The 19,377-nt window shown below is 47.3% G+C and overlaps 1 protein-coding gene across 1 annotated transcript in view; it reads left to right on the top strand.

Moving 5' to 3' along the window:
* The first annotated feature begins 3,005 nt into the window (after positions 1–3,005).
* The window catches only part of arhgef40 (Rho guanine nucleotide exchange factor (GEF) 40), a 29,508-nt gene continuing 13,136 nt past the window's right edge, over positions 3,006–19,377 (top strand). The window contains 16 exon segments of the mRNA XM_062384320.1: positions 3,006–3,205; positions 9,645–9,734; positions 10,160–10,235; positions 10,238–10,266; positions 12,457–12,742; positions 13,119–14,271; positions 14,497–14,735; positions 14,816–15,004; positions 15,278–15,392; positions 15,568–15,661; positions 15,768–15,854; positions 16,524–16,640; positions 17,738–17,836; positions 17,960–18,111; positions 18,926–19,064; positions 19,256–19,375. Of these exon segments, the coding sequence (XP_062240304.1) occupies positions 3,203–3,205; positions 9,645–9,734; positions 10,160–10,235; positions 10,238–10,266; positions 12,457–12,742; positions 13,119–14,271; positions 14,497–14,735; positions 14,816–15,004; positions 15,278–15,392; positions 15,568–15,661; positions 15,768–15,854; positions 16,524–16,640; positions 17,738–17,836; positions 17,960–18,111; positions 18,926–19,064; positions 19,256–19,375 (2,988 nt within the window). The 5' untranslated portion in view covers positions 3,006–3,202.

Below are 19,377 nucleotides of genomic sequence, written 5' to 3'. Positions count from 1 at the left end.
TAGGTTGTGTATTTTTATTGCCATTTCTCATTAAAGTTATATTTAAAACAAGGTCTGATTGTTCTGATATTGTTGAGGGATGGAAACACCAGACATCTGTTTTCACTCACACACACACTCACACACACACACACACACACACACACACACACACACACACACACACACACACACACACACACACACACACAGAGTTGCATCACAAACTGAACATTACAACTAATTAGCCTGTATGCTAGCTTTAAATTCTTCGTAAACACGCTAACTGAAGGCTAGCCTGAACACAACAAAGTAGCCTAGCTAACGGTAGCTACATGTAGCGGCTAACGTCTCATTTCAATAATGCTCGTAGTTAGCACGGGTTTTCGGCTTCAGACACGTACCGGTGTTTTTTGCACTTTTTCGGGCAAAACTGCGCACGAATCCAACTTTTGAAAAACAAATCCCATGAGCGACAACAAGCGACGAAGTTTCTCCGACAGCTGAGTTCACCTACAAACAAAGATGGCGACCGGAAGTGGTGTCGCATCAGAACGTCGCACAAATTGTAATATTATTAAAAGTCATCAAATTATTTAATTAACTTTGTTCTATGAGAGCTTTCAAAAGTACTAAAGTCATATTATCATCACAAACTAATCGTAGCATAATGAGGTTAAAGTAATAGTCTATTTAGAGTAAGATTATAATATAAAAAAAAACTCATAATAATACGAGAATGAAGTTGTCTTTGAAGACATTTTAAACATCTATTTGTAATGCTACTCAACTTATAGGCTATAATCAGGTTTAACCCCCTTTTCCTGTAAACATTTGAACACTTGATGCAACACTGTGTTATACACATGTGGACATATTGTTTTGCTGGATGTGTATAAATATATGCGTGTATGTGTTTTCATCTGATTTATGTCTTTTATTTAGTTTTGAATGGCTGAAAAATAATAAACTACTAATCATGGAAAAAAAGTACCTTGCAGTCCTGTGGACAACATCATGAGGTTTAGGGAAGTATTAGTCAAGTATAATTTACTTTGTCAATTTGACTTCATACTCCATGCCGAGACGCCGGGATCTCCAGTTTTGTATCTGTGAATTGTCTGGGGCCCAAATCAAACTGTCGGAGGAGGATTTACAACACAACCAATTAACACAGTCAGGAGGTTCATCATAGTAGATGTGACACAATCCTGTCGTGCCAAGTGTCAACAATGAGTGTGATGAATGCACAGTAAAATAAACCAGTCAGGCGATGCAGTGTGTAAGAAGACACACACACACCGAGCTGGAAGGGGTTGGACGTTGTCCTTCTTGTCCTTCTTGTCCTTCTTGTCAGTTGTCTTTGAGTCTCTACTTTCACTCAGCACTCACACCCCTCGAGCTAACTTTGCAGTATCTGTCACACTTCTGCTCTAATCCTAAACTATTTTACCTCAACAAATAAAACAAAAGTCACATTTGACAGTGGACGTGCAGGTATTCGTTGTCATGCTCGTCGCCCATCAGTGTTTTTTATGCTGCTCATAAAGTCAAAGCTATCGGACAAAAAAATTAATCAAATAGAAAGAGAGAGCGAGGAGAGCGTGGCCTAGGGGATAGAGCGGGTGCTCTGCAACAAGAAGGTCGCCGGTTCGAATCCCACTCTATCCCATCTGCATGCCTAAGTATCCTTGGCAGGATACTGAACCCCTAGATGGCCCCTCATAAAATGATGAGTGTTCTAAAAAATGTAAGTCGCTTTGGATAAAAGCGTCAGCTAAATGACATGTAATGTAAAATAAAATACCCAAAATTATCCAAGCAATCCCAATAGGAGGTAATTGTTTCCCTTTATGTATTGTAGAGGTTGTTTTGTTTTTAATGACTTTTTGAAGTGTTCTCCTGGTATCAAATAGATCATTGGAGCCATTACCTCCACTTTTTCGTTAATGCAGTGTGCAACAGTAAACACAAGGTGGCGCTGTTGACTAACTGAAGAGAACGTTCATTCCTTCACGCGACCATTTAAACACAGATCATAAAGGACACAACCAGTGTCTGTGGCACCACGGTGGACCAGTGGAGCTAAAAGAAAGTGTGAGTCATGGAAACTCCAAACTATAAAATCAAAAGAAACAAAAAAGACAGAAAAGTAATAATGTACTAAAGCTATAAGTGATTTATGTCGTTTTTTGTAATTGTTTTGTTCAAGATAAGATTTTATGTTTTTAAAAATCATCTAATTTTGTTCTTTTAGGTTTGATTTTATTTATTGGTTTAAATGTCATTATATATTTGTTTGAATTTATTTCATTGTTTTTTATTTAATTTTATAATTTTATTGTTTCCTTTTCTTATTTTATAGATGTAAATGTTATTTCAAATTATTTTATTTGACAGTTGACATTTGACACCTGGAGGAAACGTTCTGACGAGTTGCATTGTGGGGAATGTAGTACTCAGACTTTTGGGAGCTTGAACCTCACGTGGCGACCGTAAAAGTTTTGAATATCTCGATCAGTGTTGAACCAATTCTTTAAAATCAAGCTTTATTAACATTTATTGAGACAATTAACAACGCACATATTGTTCTGGTGATCAACACTGCTGCAAACACACTTACAAAATTAATATAATGTGTTGATTCCTGAGCAGAAATACTCACTCGAATGATTATTTAGAGTTTGAAACGATACTTTGCACCGAAATTGGTTAAACGTCGCACAGGATCAACTCTCTGCCTCTCACAGTCACTGGTTCCATGTCACTGGGACCAGTGATAATAAAACATCACAGGGTTTGTTTACGCTGGGTGCGGCGTCACAGCTTTTTATTGTCTATTCATGGAGGCAGCTCAGGGGAAAAATGGAAAGTTTGAGTTCAGACTGTGGGGCTGTTGTTAGAGGAGGAGGAGGAGGAGGAGGAGAGGAGAGGGGAGGAGAGGGGGGGCGTGTGCGTGGGACTGCGGAGGAAAAGTCAGAAACCAGCTCCAGGACATTGAGGCTGGAGAGGAGAGGAGGATTGTTTTTATCCGCTGATAGAGACCGAGGGAGATCTGAGCCCAGAGAGGAGGAGGAGGAGGAGAAGGAGGAGGAGGAGGAAGTCATGGAGACTTTTCGACTGTGAGTGAAGCGGAGAAAGTTGTTCTTTTAGTGGAGGATGCGGAGAGGAAGCGATGCAGGAAAGGAGCTGAGGACTCTGTTGGGAGTTCCTGACTGAAGTCATGGTAAGTCCCTGCTCAGGCCGATTCACAAATACTCCTCACAGCTTCTCTAATGCGGACTAGACTAAAAGTATAGTTTGAGAAGCCTGATAAAATATGATTAATACGTTTCAACATGATTTTTTAAAAAGTGTAACAGTCTTACATTTACTTAAAAGTACAGTTTCAAGGTTTGCATTGTGCTTTGTATGAATATTTTGACATTTAAACTATCACCCAGACTCCAAAACCCCCAGACAGCTTCCCCTTTCTATATTTTCTACTTAAATCATCACTTCTCATAAAGGCATGTGTTTGATTTAGTGAGAAATATGCAGCAGTCAGCAGCTACAAGTCTTTTATTAAAGCTTGCCGTGTTGTCAGATGCCATCAGCAGCACATTATGCAGATTCCAGATGTGTGACGTTTGCAGATGGGGACGAGGAGCATCAATAGAGCTCTGTGCTGCGTCTCCTGGGACTCTGTTTACCATCCACTCCCACTAATGGTCTGATCCACACACACAGAGGCGGTGGGACGGACTGAGGCACATAGAGGAAATAATAAAGATTTTAAAGACGTTTAAAGATTGAGGTTGTGTTCCTGAACCTCTGTTGTTGTCGGGCAGGGTGGAACAGTTTGGCAGGGAGAGGAAGAGAAAGAGGCAGAGAGAAAGGGAGAGCTGGAGGAGTGTAATAAAAGAGGAGGGTAGGGCTACTTTTTTATTTTAGGAGACTTGGACGGCAGCTACAGTGGTTTCGGTGATGCCGCATTTTCCACATTGGACCTGGGAGAAAAGGGAGCAGAGAGAAAAGGAAAGAAAGAAAGAAAGCAGGAACAAGGGATGGCAGGAACTTCAGGAGAGGGAGAACATGTGCAGGAGGGGTTCGACTTCCTCAGACGCCAACGGGGAAAGTTTGGGATTGACAGGAGGAGTTTTACAGTCACAGCAAAGTTTTAAAAGTGTTGAGGAACAAAATGTCTCATGAATGCAAACCTGCAGAGAACACGTGTTCAAAATATGAACAAACGTGTTCATATGAACTCGCTGAGGGAGAAACACGGCTGCTAACACATGCACATAGGTGTTAAAATGCATCAGCATACAAAGAGTCACACACATACACACACAACAGTGTTCTTACTGGGGCACCAGGTGTTACCATCGCCTCTGTCTGCTGGATGAACCAATCAGACCCAGAAACTAGAAGTCTGAGGAAAGTGGCAGCGAGTGTGTTTGTTTTGACCTCCCTTGCAGCACCAGGCGGGTGGAGATAACAGGTGAACATTCCAGACAGGAGCAGACGGGTTGTCGATCACAGGAATCTGTCTTCAGCCGGGTTTCCTGTGGTTGTCAAGACTCTGACTGACATGTACAGTGATGCAGACCAACACACTGGACACGTTTCAACACAGCAGTTTGTTGCATGTGGTGTTAATCTGCTCTTTATTCTCTATAATCCAGGATGCAGCTAAAGAGCCTGGGTGATTTATCAGGAGGCAGATTTGAGCCTTTCACAGATTCAATTACATTTCCTGGTCAATCTTTTTTACTCCTAGAATCGGCATCCGACACCAAAAGTCCTTATTGTTCAGAATACAACAAACATAACCATGAAATCATAGCATCCATTGGATCTCATGTTACCGAATGGGCGTGTGAAGAGGAACGTGTTGCTCACAGTGAGCTCTGTGTTGCGTTTCAGCCTCTTTCAGGTGGTTGTTGTGGTTCTGGAGGCCCGGGCACTTCACGTGCACGGCCCTGAACAGAGGCAGGACGAGGCCAGCGAGCAGCGGCTGAACAAAGTGGATCATTTAGCAGCTAAAGAAACACAGATTCCCCTCAGGAGCCGGAGAACCACTGTAACATTACCCAAAGTGTGAGATTACACCATTATTACAAATAACTGCCAAAGTGCTGCGTGCCTCCTGGTTGTGTTAATAGTGAACAATCTGTTAATGATAAGGAGAGAAGATGTTGTGTTTACAGATGCTGCACAAACAAAGTGACCAAAAGAAAATATCCATCTTTGAACATATGATTTGAGTTTATTACAACACAAATCATATGTTTGTGTTGTTTCTAATGTTCACGACAGCATCAATATGATCATAACGAGTCACATCCATTTGGATGGTTTTCACTGACAGACTGGAGCATCACAGTCGTCTGAGACAATCGGTCTAAAGTCTCTGCTCAACCCTCTGGAGCTCAGGTCAGATCAGCCGGGAGATTTAGGAAAGGAAATTAGTCTCAGGCCTCTTTCCCCTTCGTCTGCCTCCCTCCTGATTTCTTTCCCTGTCTCCTCTCTTCACTGCACCTCCTCTTTGTCAGTTCCCCTTCTTCTTCTAATCATGTCATCTTCTATCACTCTCCCAGCTCCTCTCGGCTCTATCGCTCTTCTTCTCCTCTTTGTCTGCTCGACACGTTCTGCCGGGGTCTTCATCTGGTTTCCATCATGGTTGCTGCTGCTCTTGTTTCCCATCGATCCCTCCGTCTGGTCAGCTGCCTCCTCCTCCTCCTCCTCCTCCTCCTCTTCTTTCCTCTCTCTGTCTGAGGCCTCACAGGACCGTCTGGTTCCCTCAGTGTCTGTCTCCTTTTCAATGTGCTTTCTTAATCGCTCAATCTATTGCACAACCTGACAGTCTGAGTGCTATTTAAGTCTTTTGAATTTCCTTTTGATTTTTACCTTATTCTGATCGTTTTCTCTCTCTCTCTCTCTCTCTCTCTCTCTCTCTCTCTCTCTCTCTCTCTCTCTCTCTTTTGTACACCTCTCCCCCTCTCTGTCTGTTCTTCCTCTCGGTGCCAAGCATCTGTTCGGACGACCAGCGCCTTCCGTTGAGCGTCAGCGTACAGGGGAGAAACACAGGAAGTCTGACACATGTTCCCTGATTCTGTACCGTGTGTCCACATCCCACACCGTCCAGAGGATGCACACTCACTGCCCACTGGCCCGCTTGTCCTCAGCGACGCCGCTCGCACTCTTCTGGTGACTCAACGTCCACAGGCTGTAAATAGCATTGGACGAAGGGAAGGTGTCACAAAGTGCATTGTGGGTACAGGACCTCTGCTGTTGTTGCCTGTGAACAGTCAGGAAACCAAAGCCAGGGTAGAAGGTGTGTCGGTAAAGAGGTCAGAACAAGAAGAAACATTAGAGGATTTAGTTGTTAACTCGAGGATCCAGTTTATCTCAGTAGTTTTAAACTCTTCTACTCTTGTACTTTTACTTATGTAACATCTGTTGTACTTGCTTCTGCAGGTAGTTGTACTATATGAACAACATGGTCAGGATCCCTGTCAAAGACCTGAACTCAGATCTGGTCTTCACTACCTTGTCAGTTCGGGTTCATGTGGTGATAATGTGTTGATGGTGGAAAATCTGAGATATAAAAGTAAAGCCTCAGTTCTGGACGTCCGAGCCTGAGGCGACAGCGGAGTGCCTCCAGTGGAGAGGAGGTGAATCACATCTATAGTTCCTTCAAGAGAGGTTTTACACGAGAGGCTCCTTTTGTCCTGAGATGAAATCGAATTTACTAATTCCATTACTTCGTTTCACGTGCACGTCTCAGCCTGTGAAGAACAGCACAGTGAGTAATTGCATTAGAAGCACTGGGACCAAAAGAGTTTGGTTAAACAGGAAAGGAGTTTATAAATCACCCAGACGTCTCCTGTGTTAGAGGCTAAGAACATTTCCTCTGATTTTACTGGGAAGTTCATAATATTCACATGTAAGGGAGGAATGTGTGGTTTGGTGGAAGAGCAGCATCGCTCCCTTCACTCGTAACTCCCAGTGCGTTTGAGTGAGTGTGCTTCCAGAGTGAAATTCCTTTCTTTGGATGTTAGCAGTGGTGCATCCTGTTGGAGGTTGAGTGCTCAGGCAAGCAAACACAACACGAGAGGTTCTGTGTGGGGGAAAGGTGCTGCCGCAGTGACACGGTAAATCACACGCTCCAAACTAAATGTTGTTGCAGGTCATGAGTGAGCCACGAGGAGTTGAGCTCAGGGACATGAGGCTGATTTCCTCTTCTCAATGTTCCTGTAGAGTCCAACCTGAGCTTCAGTAGGTCAGGCAGGTTCAGAGACCTTTACCCGATTCACCCGAGTTGTCAGAGTTCCAGTTGCAAGAACGGAAGATGGAGACGGAGCAGAATCATGCTCACGCCTCGCCACCGTTCAGACTCAGACTCAGGCACGTTGTTCACCAGAGGAACGAGCTGCCTATCTGAACCTCGGGGGCTGCACGGAGCCAGATGGAACCAAACTGCATGCTGGTTCCCAATCGCCTCCGTGAGACTGTTGCAAGAAACAAAAGCTGCAAAAAAGACACAATAGCGCACACGTGTGTGTTTGTGTTTGTGTGTAATCGGACATCCACGGACCACAGGAGCAGATCAGTGGAAGCTTTCTAGATTTTGACTTTAATTTAGTGATGAATTAACTCAACTGGTGTGGGAGGCTTCAGTCTGAGGGGGAAGCTCCCGCTGGCAGCCCCACAATCCCCCCCCCCCCCCCCCCCCCGCTGGGATTTTACTAGACTCAATATGTTCTGTCCGTGAGCCAGGAGGCTGTTAGAGCTTCTTTACAACCAGACACCTTTAACAGCAGCCTCCAGGGAGACCGGTGCAAACATGACGCATCTAGACCAGAGACTCTGAATATAAAGACAGAAAGATGGAGCACATGATCGCCTCCTGGTGGCTGGCTGCAGCTCATAGTCATAAACCCTGCCTCCTCCATGTGAGCAGATGGGACATGGAACAAAATAAAATCTCAAAGTACAAGTTAAAATAGTTTTCCAGTAAGTTTGGTTTTGATTAGTATTTTCTTTAAAGGGTGAATTGTGATGATTGACAGCTGAGACTGACTTGTGATTGGTCAATAGAGGATCTGTTGGATGTTGTTTTCAGTAAATCCCTCAGATTCTTAGCTCTGTAACAAATCATCAGTCTTGCGTCATTAGAATAAGATATTTTGACTGTGGTTTTCCACAATAAGAGATTTAGTGGTTTTGTTCAGGAAAAACAAAAAGAGTAACACAACCTTTTGAGCTGCTTCTGGAAAACAAATCTGTGCGTTCAGCAACATTTATGAAAGTTTTTTGTCATTCAGATTTGTTTTCTTCCCAAATTGCGTGTGCAGCTCTCGTCCAAAAAAATCCTATTTGAGCCTGGTGCCACTTTGCTGAAATCACAGATGAAGAGTTGTCTCTGCAGCCGGGAGAGAAGAGAGAGGACGGGAAACAGAAACCTGATCTCATGTGAAGGACCTTGAGCTGCAGAGCCGGCTCCAAGCAGCTTCATGTTTTCAAAGTTTGAAAGAACATTGTTAAAGACGTCCTCCTCCTTCAGTCCCCATCTGTCCTCCTCCCTGTCCTGTGTGACGTGTCCCCGTCTTTCTTTCCAGACCGAGCTTGAACCCTTTATTTGTAGAATTCATTTTGCCGACTCGTTATAGAAACTGAACTTTGTCTCAGATACGTCTCATTCTCTCCTCCTCTGTGGCTGCAGACCACAACTCCCCTCTGTGCACAAACAAACCCAGAGGAACCGTTTTGAAACTCTGTGGAACCCAGGTCCTCTTCAAACCCCCCCCCCCCCACCAGCTCATTCCCTCCTGGCTCTCGCTCTCCTTCTCCAGCCACTCTTCTATTTTTCCGTACACCCAGTTCTCCCAGTCTGGTTTCTCTCCCGCTCTCTCCATCCCCTCGGTTATTGTCGGCATTCACAGAGAGAGAGAGAGAGAGAGAGAGAGAGGATCCCGGGGTAATTGTTGTCAGATGAGTTTCATGGAGTCGGACGGAGGTGAAACAAAGAGAGTCGGCCGTAGAGGAAGAAAGAGGAAAAAACATAGAAGATGGGAGACGAGGGAACGAGGGAGTGGGCGGTGGGAACCGAGGAAAAAGAGGCAGAGAAGCAGATGAGGAGAGAGAGAGAGAGAGAGAGAGAGGAGAGAGAGGACAGAGAGAGAGAGAGAGAGAGAGAGAGAGAGAGAAGTTGGAAAAGAAAAGAACAAGAGAAGAAAAAAGTTGCAGGTCACCACAGCAACATTGAGTGTAGAAAAATAAACAGCATGCGTGTTGCGTGTTCTGCTCCGTCACCACCCCCCCCCCCCCACCCCCTCGTTAGGATGTGTGTGAGCGAACGTGCAACTGTGCATGCATGCATGGTGTGTGTGTGTGTGTGTGTGTGTGTGTGTGTGTGTGTTTGGGAGTTGCTCTTTTGTTCTGGGGGTTCTTACACACTGGACTGGGCCTTGGAGGAAATGTTTGACGCTCCCCAGACCTTACAACAGGAAGCTGGAAGTGGAGTATGTGTGTGTATATTAGTCTGTGTGTATATCTGTGTGTGTGTGTGTCTGTGTGTGTCAGCAGAAAGCGAGGACAAGCAGGCTGTTAAACACAAACACAGACATTAGGGTTGATTCAGTGTCCCGTTGGATTAACCCTGTCTTGCCATCTCTCAGGGTTCGGAGGCGATGGAGGACTGCGTGCAGGGGGCGCTCTCGTCCCTGTATCCTCCCTTTGAGAGCACGGCGCCGCCCCTCCTCTCCCAGGTAGACGTCCCAAAACACACACCTTCACTCAGACACACACGGTCAGCGAGCCCCATGTAACTAACCCAGGTTCAATCAAATGACCGGCCGGCGCTGCAGAGTAACACAAACCTGATACAAGCTGCTGCTGGAAGCCAACACAAACAAAACGCAGCCGGCCGCTCAGCTCCGGCCCAGAACTGTCCCTGAGTCTGTTTTCGTTCAAGCAACGGAGTGGGACTGTTACTGAGCTGCAGCGCCCCCTGCAGCCACACATGGGCATTCATTCCAAGAGTAAAGATACATTTAAAAACAACTGGACCTAAGTTCATATATTTAGCTCACACGTCTGCGATGGTATGTAACATTCACAGAGTTTTTGTCCTGTGCACTGATCCTCTGTGTGTCTTGTGGTGTCCTTGTCCCCTCTCTGCACGTCTGTCCAGGTCTTCTCCGTCCTGGAGTCGACGTATCAACACGACAGTCTCCGCTACCTCCTGGACTACTTTGTTCCTGCCAAGCACCTCTGCACAAGCTGCAGCAGCACGCCTGTGTGAGTCCCCCACGCCGCACACAGGACACACACATCGCTGTGTAATCACAGGATCATCCGTCACGTGTGGAGAGAAAGAGAAATGTGTCAGCTGTCAGCGATTTGAGATTCCTCTGGTGAGAGTGAGTTGTGCTGAAGAATCTGGTCGTAAATCTTCTTCGGCGAGTCGGTTGGGACAAGTCCAAGTCCGGGTATTGAGTTTTTTTGTCTTTGTTAGCCGGTGCAGAGAGACAGAAACCATAGGAAGCGCGAAGGGGAGTGAGTGACATGCGGTAAATGGTCCATGTGGCTGGGAATCGAACCTGCAGACTTTCTGTAACATTGTAAGATGAGGTGTTTTTTTCTACCTTTTCACGAAATTCAATAATTTATGCAATTTGGTGCAATGTGTTTGAATGTGAGGCATTGGTGGAGTTACTCACTTTTCAGCTATTCAAGTTATTTCTGGGATTCTACCACATTAGAATTTACTTATTTTTGCTTTCAACTATTACCCAAACTTTTTAAATTGTCAAATCTCAAAAAGAAAAAGTCCAAGTCCGTCTTGGATCCAAGGGTCAGGTCTGTGAACTAGTACCTGGTCACAAGGGAAAGTTCAAGGCCTCCAGAACATGACAGGAGTGACCCTGCAGCAGTTAACTGCACCGTGGAGGGTCTGTGTGAAAGGGACATAGTGAAAGTAGCTGGTGAAATATGAGACTGAGCCGCCGCCGGTGGTTTCCTGCCTCTGGGGCTGCACCGAGTCGACAGATGAGAGAAACACAGAGAAATAAAACAAGTATCAGGTGATATAAGGAACTGGACACAGCAGCTTCCAGTAATTGTGTCGGGCACAGAACAAATGAGAAACTGAGGATTTCACCGAACACACACACAGATGCACAAACTTTCCCACCCGACACAGACGTGCACGGCCATTGTGAGCAAACTTTGTTTTGATTGTCGCCGAGCGGAGCTGCCGGGGCCGGCCGTTAGCCTGCGTGAGTCACGACACTAATTCCTTCCATATGTGAGGGAAAGAAAGAATGAGTAACAGAGCAGCAGTGGGAGTCGAGGCAGAGAATGAACATGGCATTCATTCACTGTGCCGGCGTGCACGCGCATGCCTGCAAGGAAACACAAGATGCTGGAGGTTGTGCAGATTATAGTGGACTGATTGAGGAATTTTTTGGAGGAATGGGAGGTGGCGGGGGAAACACTGGGCTACATTGAGGGGACGCAGGCGAGAGGGAGGAGGACACAGGGAGCTACAGAATGTCTCAGACCTTCTCAGAGAGGAAAAGTCACACATGCTTTTAGATGCTAATCGCCGCCCTGACAGATATCCAGAGTTTTTCAGAAAGTGGCTCGGGAGGGAGGCTGAGAAGTGGAGATTGAATAAAGGGCAGAGCGGCGGAAAACGCTAGATGGAGGAGAGGTCGAGAATATAATTTGATCAGGTCTCATGAGTCTGGAGGGCAGGGAGGGGGGGGATGGGGGGAGGGAGCAGCCCCGTGTCAGTCGATTATATGAGACTGGGAACAGCCGAGAGGCTTCGACCTCAGACTGTGGGAGCCGGGCTCTCGATCAGACTCAGCATCGATTGAGGTGGGAACAGTTTGGATTGAGGAGGTTTCTCTTATTAGATCAGCTGGTTGACGGCAGGAAGGAACCGCAGGGGGCCTCAACCCAAACGCACACACTTCTTCACTTTTTAGGATTTGTTGTGGTCTCTATATTTAGACCCTGTTGTTGACTTGACTTTGTTGTTAAACGTGTTTTCCTCTCAGCAGTGGCACGTCGGGCGGTCGTCCACATGTTTCTGACTCACACTAACTCTGCAGCCGTCCAGAGTCTTCTATCCCACGCCCCCCCCCGTGATGCTAGCTAAGCACTATTACGCTTTAGAAAACACGGCGTGAGTCACATGTCTGACACTGGCGTGGGGCTCTGTGCCAGTCCAGCCTCTGAATAGTGTCGCCCGGTTCAGCGTTGGTTCTAGAAATGGAACTGGAGTGAGGAGCACAACACGGCTGTGGGAGAGAGAGAGAGAGAGAGAGATTGTGCCTGAGCATTAAATAGAGTTGGGGGGAGATCTGTAAAGGGCGTTAACATCACTCGGACCAGAAGAGCTACAGAGAAAACGTGATTATCTGCAGATGAAGATTTGATTCTTTAGAAGCTGACCTGCCGCTCTGTGTCTCCTCTCAGTCTCAGTACCTGGGCTGCTTGTTCCTCCACTCCGGCTGGCCTCTGTGTCTGGGAGAGAAAGTGGTCGTCCAACTCTCCACCCTGGACTGGAGGCTCCTGCGCAGTAACGACTTCTACCTGCAGGTGGTGCCCTTCTCCACGCGCTGCCCCCGACTGGCTCTGAAATGTCTGGCACCCGGCGGGCGCACCGTTCAGGAAATCTTGGTGCCCGAGTCACAGCACCCCCTTGTGTTCACCTCTGAGTGGCTGCACAGCATCAACAAAGAGCGAGGCCACAAGAGGGAAGGTGAGGAAACCACTGACAAAGCAAAAGCACGAGTCAATAAAACCTCTGACTCAACCGACTGGATTTCCTCGAACAGATCTAATGAACTTGATGCATAATATTAATGCAAACACAATAATAATGTGTGTTCAGTTTTAATAACCTCCTCCTGTTAGTGGGTGTATTCGTTGATCAGTTTTTTTCATAGCGTAGAACTAGTTTCATTCGTCAGTGAAGCCTGAAGGCAAACTAGAGAAGTGAAACAGAGGTGTGGCGAGGAGTGACCACCAGGTGGCACATGGAAGGAGAAGCTCAGCAGGTGGTGGGCAGTGAAAAGAACCTTGAAACAGAGGAACTGAAATAAATGTATAAATGTTGTCTTCTCTTATTCACGTAGTCGGCGGAGGACTTGACACCTGCCTGGTCAGCACATGCGATGGTGTGGTTCGAATTCCGTGGAAGGAGGTGGTCTACCCAAAGTTCATCCACGACCCGTCGGAGGAGCTGGGTTTGATGTCGAACTACGACGGCTCCATATCCGGCCGCCTGCCCAGTGAGGGGGGCAGCAGCAGCCTCGGGGGCTGGGGTGGATCATCCTCTGGGGAACTGGACTCCTGGTCCTGGGACGAGGAGGAGGATCTACAGCCGGACGGGCTGGACTCTGGGTCAGCGCTCCCCCGGCGAAGGCGCAGCGAAGACGGGCTTGGGCGGACAGCGAGGCCCCCTCAGCTTGACGGGGACTATGTGGAGCTGTTGGAGCCTAGGGGGGGTCCGGATGGGGGGGTCGACCCACGGCAAAGGTACCTGGAGATGCATGGGATCTCCAAGACCAAGACGTTGCCTCTGTGCAGGAGAAGTAAGGCCATCAAACTCCAAAATGGCAGAGCTTGGGGGTATGGGAGAGTGGAAAGGTCAGGAAGCCTTCGGGCGGTTCTTGGTGCTAGAGGAGACGTGGCGAGCCCCAGAGGTGACACCTTAGCTCCTCCTCCAGGAGGCGCTGAGCCTTGCAGAGGGAGGCGGTCTTATTCCTCCTCTGTCCTTGACTCTGACGAAGGAGATAAAACCAGCAGGGACTCGGGGGGTGTAGGAAGCAGCCAGCTGTTTTTTGATGGCCCATCCAAGGAGAGGAGGCCAGGCGTTGGCAAGGAGAGAGAGAGCGGCGGCCTCGTGCAGCCGGGCAGAGACGAGCTCAGAAGTAAAGACTCAGAGAGCCGCGACTGTTTGGTCACTAACGAAATCCACATGTCGAGGAACCACAAGGTGGAGCATGTGGTAGAGGGCCACTCCGATCCCGGGTCTCACTCAGACTCGGTCTTTGAGGACACTGATAAACCACTGAGCGGCGACAGTGACGCCACCACGCCGACATCAGACGCACCAGAGAGACCGTTCACTGGCGTTCCAGGAAGTGGAGACATCACCAGCAGTGGGTCCACAACCACGAGTTCCTCTAAGCCGAAGGTGGCAGGGGAACAGGAAGGAGGAAAGACGGAGGACAGGATGTGTCCCAGAGGAAAGGAAGTTAAAACTGCAGGATTCAGAGCACCACGGTACTGATGCATTTCTTATGATTCACTGCAGTCTCTCGTCTTTTCCTTCTTCACACGTCCATATGAAACTCCAGATAGGTAACACGTAGGTGCAACCTCGGTGCACAAGGTACAGATTGTCCCAATGTACATACATTCAGCCCTGAAGCAGAGTATACAAACCTCACTCTGAAGAACATTACATCCGAAGAGCGTGATTATTAACTTTCTATTGAACGTCTTTAGGAGGAAAAGGAAGGGGAAGGGGGCCAAAGGAAGAGCCAGGTCGGCCGGGCGTGCACACCACAAGGTCTCGAAGCTGCCGGGTAAAGCTGCTCCGTCAGGTCCGACCTGCAGCTCTACTTCCACAAAGCTGCCGGTCACCGAGGAGAACCAGTCGGGACAAACAGAACCGGCTGTCGAACCGGATGCCGTGCCCACTGCAAACAAAGAGGCCGCGGAGAACTCCAAGACAAGCGGTCCAGGTCGGAAACTAGACGTTTATCCACGTGCGTCAGATTTGAAATGTTCTCCATCTTGAATATTCTCTTTCTCCTCTGAACAGAGACGGAAGCTGAGTCTTTGTCCGTCTGTAACGGACAATCCGGCACATCCCTATTTAACCACTCTGATGAAGAGCCACAGGCGGCAGAGACATGTCCCGGTCAACTGAACGGCATCTTGTTCAAAGAGCCCCCCCTCCTCAGGGAGCTGAACACAGAACTCCTCCAGTCGGGGAAGCTGAAGTTGACAGGCGAGTTTCTTGTGTGTTTCTGTGTGAGACGAGGAGTCGCCTCAAATCACTTCTACTTAGTTTGTCTGGACATGTTGTGGCGTCCATCTTTATATACAGTCTATAACTTGCACCTTTAAACTTTCTTAAAAATGACTAATTCAGCTCAGGCAACATTATACTTTCTGCGTGCAGCTCTCAAAGCATTGTGGGAAATGCAGTTCCTGATCCGTGTTGTATTCACGCTGTACTTTCTCTCGGCCCCCCCACTCACCGCTAACTTTGGTGCAACAGGGACGGTGGACCGGCTGGGACGTGCTCTGGTTGTCTCGGAGATGGACGCCTCAGCTGAGGGTTCATGTGAGGACGAGACGGTTCGGGTCCTGGCCTGCTACCACAGCATCACCCGGTACCCCCCCCCCCCCCCCCGCCCCCCTTCTTCCAGCTTTACATGTAGAATTTCGAGAATTCAAGTTTTGTACTTTTAACTGCAGGTGTCTCATTTTATAAAGAAGTGAGTTCTTGTCTAACCTCTGCTGTCCTGCCTCTGTCCCCCTGTCCCTCTGTCCGTCCGTCCTCATCAGGCCGGCAGCCAAAGACAAAGGTCTCACGGTGTTGATGGACAGCAGACGCTCTCCACCCTCCGCCCGCTGCCTCTCTGCACTTCACAAGTTCCAGGTGAGAGGAACAAAATGAAAGTTCTTCGAGTTTGCTCGTGTGCTTTTGATTATCCTGCAGATGTGATCAAGTAGCTCCGTCACATGTGTTTCTGTGCATGCTGCAGCTGCTGGTCCCTGGAGGCCTCGGGTCGGTTCTGGTTTTGTTGGAGGAGCAGCAGGAGGCCGTCGCTCTCCATGTGGATGGAGCAGAGGTGAGCTCATGCAAATCACATGTTTACAGGTCAAAGACCAAAAGTTCAACCGGTCATTTTCCTTTAGTTCGGTTTGATTTCACGTTCAAGTGGAAGTAACTTCTCACAAACCCTGTTCTGTTTGTCTGACGACTCGATGATCATCAGACGCTCGTATCTGAAGCTTGAAAGCAAATCGGTTTCTATCCGCTTGGCCCGAGTAGAGTTCGTAAATAACTCCCATGTTACCGGTAATTCAGCTCGATGCTCTGGCGTTGATCTGCAGAGATCCTCCTCCTCGCTCCTCCTCGCTCCTCCTCGCTCCTCCTCGCACTGAGGCATGAGAACATTCCTCCAGCCATGTGGTTTGTATAATAACCAGGCGCTGGAACCCGTTTGCATGTTGAAGTGGAATCCCGCCCAGGAGATGTTCACGCTGAGCTGTGGCAGATTCTTTTATCCGTGTGGATGAATAAACAAATGGAGATAGAACTGGAAGAGGAGAACTTGCTTTATCTTTCTCGGCTCTTTCTCTAGCATAAAAAGCAAGAATTAATTAAGTCAGGCTCTCAGAAGCAAGAAGGACGAGTTTGTGTCCACAGCCACGAGAAGACGAGTGAAGATACAAGTTTATACTGAAGGATGAACTTTCCTCTGTTGACTCATTGTGTCATTTCCTGTTGTGTGTAGGTCCACATGGTGCAGGGAACCGGGGTCCTGCAGCAGTTTGTGGACAAGCAGCAGCTGCTCACAGAGATGGACGGAGACTTCGTCCACTGCCACTCAGACTGGCTCGCCTTCAGACTGGTGAGAACCTACTGGTTCTTCTTCTGTGGATTCATGTGGATTCTCAAAGGAGCTGAGGGGGTGGTCAAAGGTCAAAGGTCAAGGTGGCCTCACAAAACATGATATCTCAAGTCGGCCTCTAGAGGATTTCTTCAGACTTTGACCTGTTGTCACTTGGAGTCAAGGATGAATTTAGATTTCAGTGATGAAAGGTCAAAGGTCGCAGTGCCCGCACATCAGTGTATAAACTGGTACTGCCCTGGTCAGGGTTGTTTCTCTAGTTTCCTCTAACCTTCTACATCCTCCACAGTTTCTAATTTTCACGGTAGATCTACTTCAGCCGAAGCAGCAGATCTCCTGATCGCTCTGTGAACTGGTCTTCATGGGAAATTGAGCAGGAAATGATCACTTGAGGTTTTTCAGGTCGACTGATATCTGTGCTTTAGCTACATTAATCAGATTTATTGGTTTCAATTACTTTAAAGCTGTTTCCTCACAGAGTTAATGCAATTTGTCAAATATGTAGATTTCAAATGTAGTGTAAAAACTATAACAGGCTGTAGCTGGAGAATGTTTGAATGAATATCTTAAATTTCCTGATATGGAATTTGTTGTTGACAGAAATAATTGAGGAAATGTTTTTATTCTAATCAACAGGATCAGTTTCAGGAGGACATTTCCTATTTTAACTGAGTAAATGGGTGGAATTGAAATATAACAACTGAGTTTTCAGATTTTAAATCTCACCACCGATAGTGAGGCTGTAGATGGGAGAGGTTTCAGGAGCAGGACGGGCAGAGGAGATGATGCCGGCTGGAGGGAGCAGATGTTCGTGGTGGTCGGCGTTGTCACAGATTCATGATGAACCGGGTGCGAAGGACAAATCACTGAGACAAAGACAAAACAAAAAGACACTTGAAGACTCTTAATGGGTTTTTCCCCAGACAGTTTATGTAGCGTTATCCAAACAGACCCACACATGTTCCGGTGCTCTGTGCTTTCTCTGACCTCTCTCATGGATCCATGAGCGAGTTCCTACTTTAAACTTACTTTACCGACGGTTTGTGTAGAACTTTTGTCTCAAATCACTGATTCTTCTTGTACTTTTTTCCCGTCAGAGCCTGGAGAGTCTGACAGAGCGTTGTGAGAGCGCCCTCATGCTGCTGGGAGAGGCGCTGCAGTCGATGGACACTGAGCCACTGCCAGACAACATCAAGGTCTTTATTAGTTTCTTTACACTGATTCTGACACTAAAGCTGATTTCAGATTTCACTGTTCGTTGTGGTAATCATCACAAATTTCCAGAAACCTCTCAGAATGGTCTTCTTGTTTTTCTCCAGGCGGTTCCTCTGAGCATCGACAAACACCGACAGCTGATGGCGAGCGTCCTGTCCGACCAGCGCCTAACTGAGCTGCAGCAAAGGGGCGGGGCCTGGCTGGCCGGACTGACTAATAGCACATCTGGACTAGCACAGAAGTCGCCAGACTGCAGGTAATGAAAGATTCTCTAATGTACGAGAATGATAGATTTACAAATAGGACCAGAGTTTTTTAAAGATTGAAAGTGAAAATTCCCACAGTCAGTGAATGTATCTCAAGCAAAGAAGTGATGAATTGGATTTAAAAAGAAGTGGAACAAATATTCCACGACTTTTATTAATAGCAGCAGTACGTGCTTCTGCTTATACTTGGATAATAAGAGGCTATTTTTGCTGTTACGCTCTGGAGACGGTTTGAGTATACATTACGCTCGGCTGCATTGAAGTTAGTTTAAAGAAGTCGTGACTTTCAGAACAACAGGAATCAGTCAAATACTCACAGATCCACAAACCAGCTCACGAGCAGCCGGGTCTCGAGGGGCCGACGAGGATCTGCATCGCTCCCCTCTTTAACTCAGGCTGACGCATTATTGTGTGGAGATGAGTTATAGGTTAAAAATAATCCTCATCTGGAAAACAAAGGTGTTTGATTTAGTCTCCCAGCTGGAGGAGGAAGAGGAGGAAGAGGAGGATGAGACGGAGAACCGATTTCCAGCTCAAACAGGATCTTCATCGTTGTATCTGCGGCGGTTCCTCTTCTGTTCTAACGAGTTTTGGTTCATTCTGAACACGAACGAGTCAAAGACAACTGAAGGCTCTTCTTCTCTGACAGCTGCTCTGCAACGCTTCTGGTTTTTCTCATAAACACATATTTTCCCAGAGCCAAAATATACGATTTGGGCCGAGAGCTCCCATTTGGAATCTGATTTTAAAAGAGAAAACAAGTTGCCTCTCTCACCGGCTCATGTTTGATTCTCGTCCTCTCAGGGCTGCGCTCGCCGCCACCTCCAAACTCTACGACAGCGTGGACGACGCCCTCCACCGGCTCGTCCGCGTGTCCAACCAGAGAGGTCGCGACCTGGAGGCTCTGGGACGACTGGCGGGGCTGGCGGACCAACTGGAAAAGGTGTGTGAGGAAGGAAATGGAAAGTTAATCAGAGAGGAAACCACGTTTAGGTTCTTCTCATCAAGATCCTTCAACTGTTGTTAACATGTTTAAAAATCCTTTAACCAAGTTTTGAGGAAATCTGTCCAGCAGTTTTTGTGTAATCCCCCCCCTCTCTCTCCCGCTCTCTCTCTCTCTCTCCCCCTCCACAGTGCGATAAGGAGATCGAGCGAGTCCAGTCCCAGCTGGAGGATTACAAGGACCCCCCTCTCTCCCTCAGCCGACTCTCCCTCAAGCAGCAGAAGTTTAAGACCTTCAGAGAGACGGCGAATGT

This window comes from Platichthys flesus, chromosome 24 (genome assembly GCF_949316205.1).
Source record: "Platichthys flesus chromosome 24, fPlaFle2.1, whole genome shotgun sequence".
Lineage (NCBI taxonomy): Eukaryota > Metazoa > Chordata > Actinopteri > Pleuronectiformes > Pleuronectidae > Platichthys > Platichthys flesus.
Note: the sequence above shows the minus strand (reverse complement) of the source record. Positions and strands in the feature narration are given on the sequence as shown.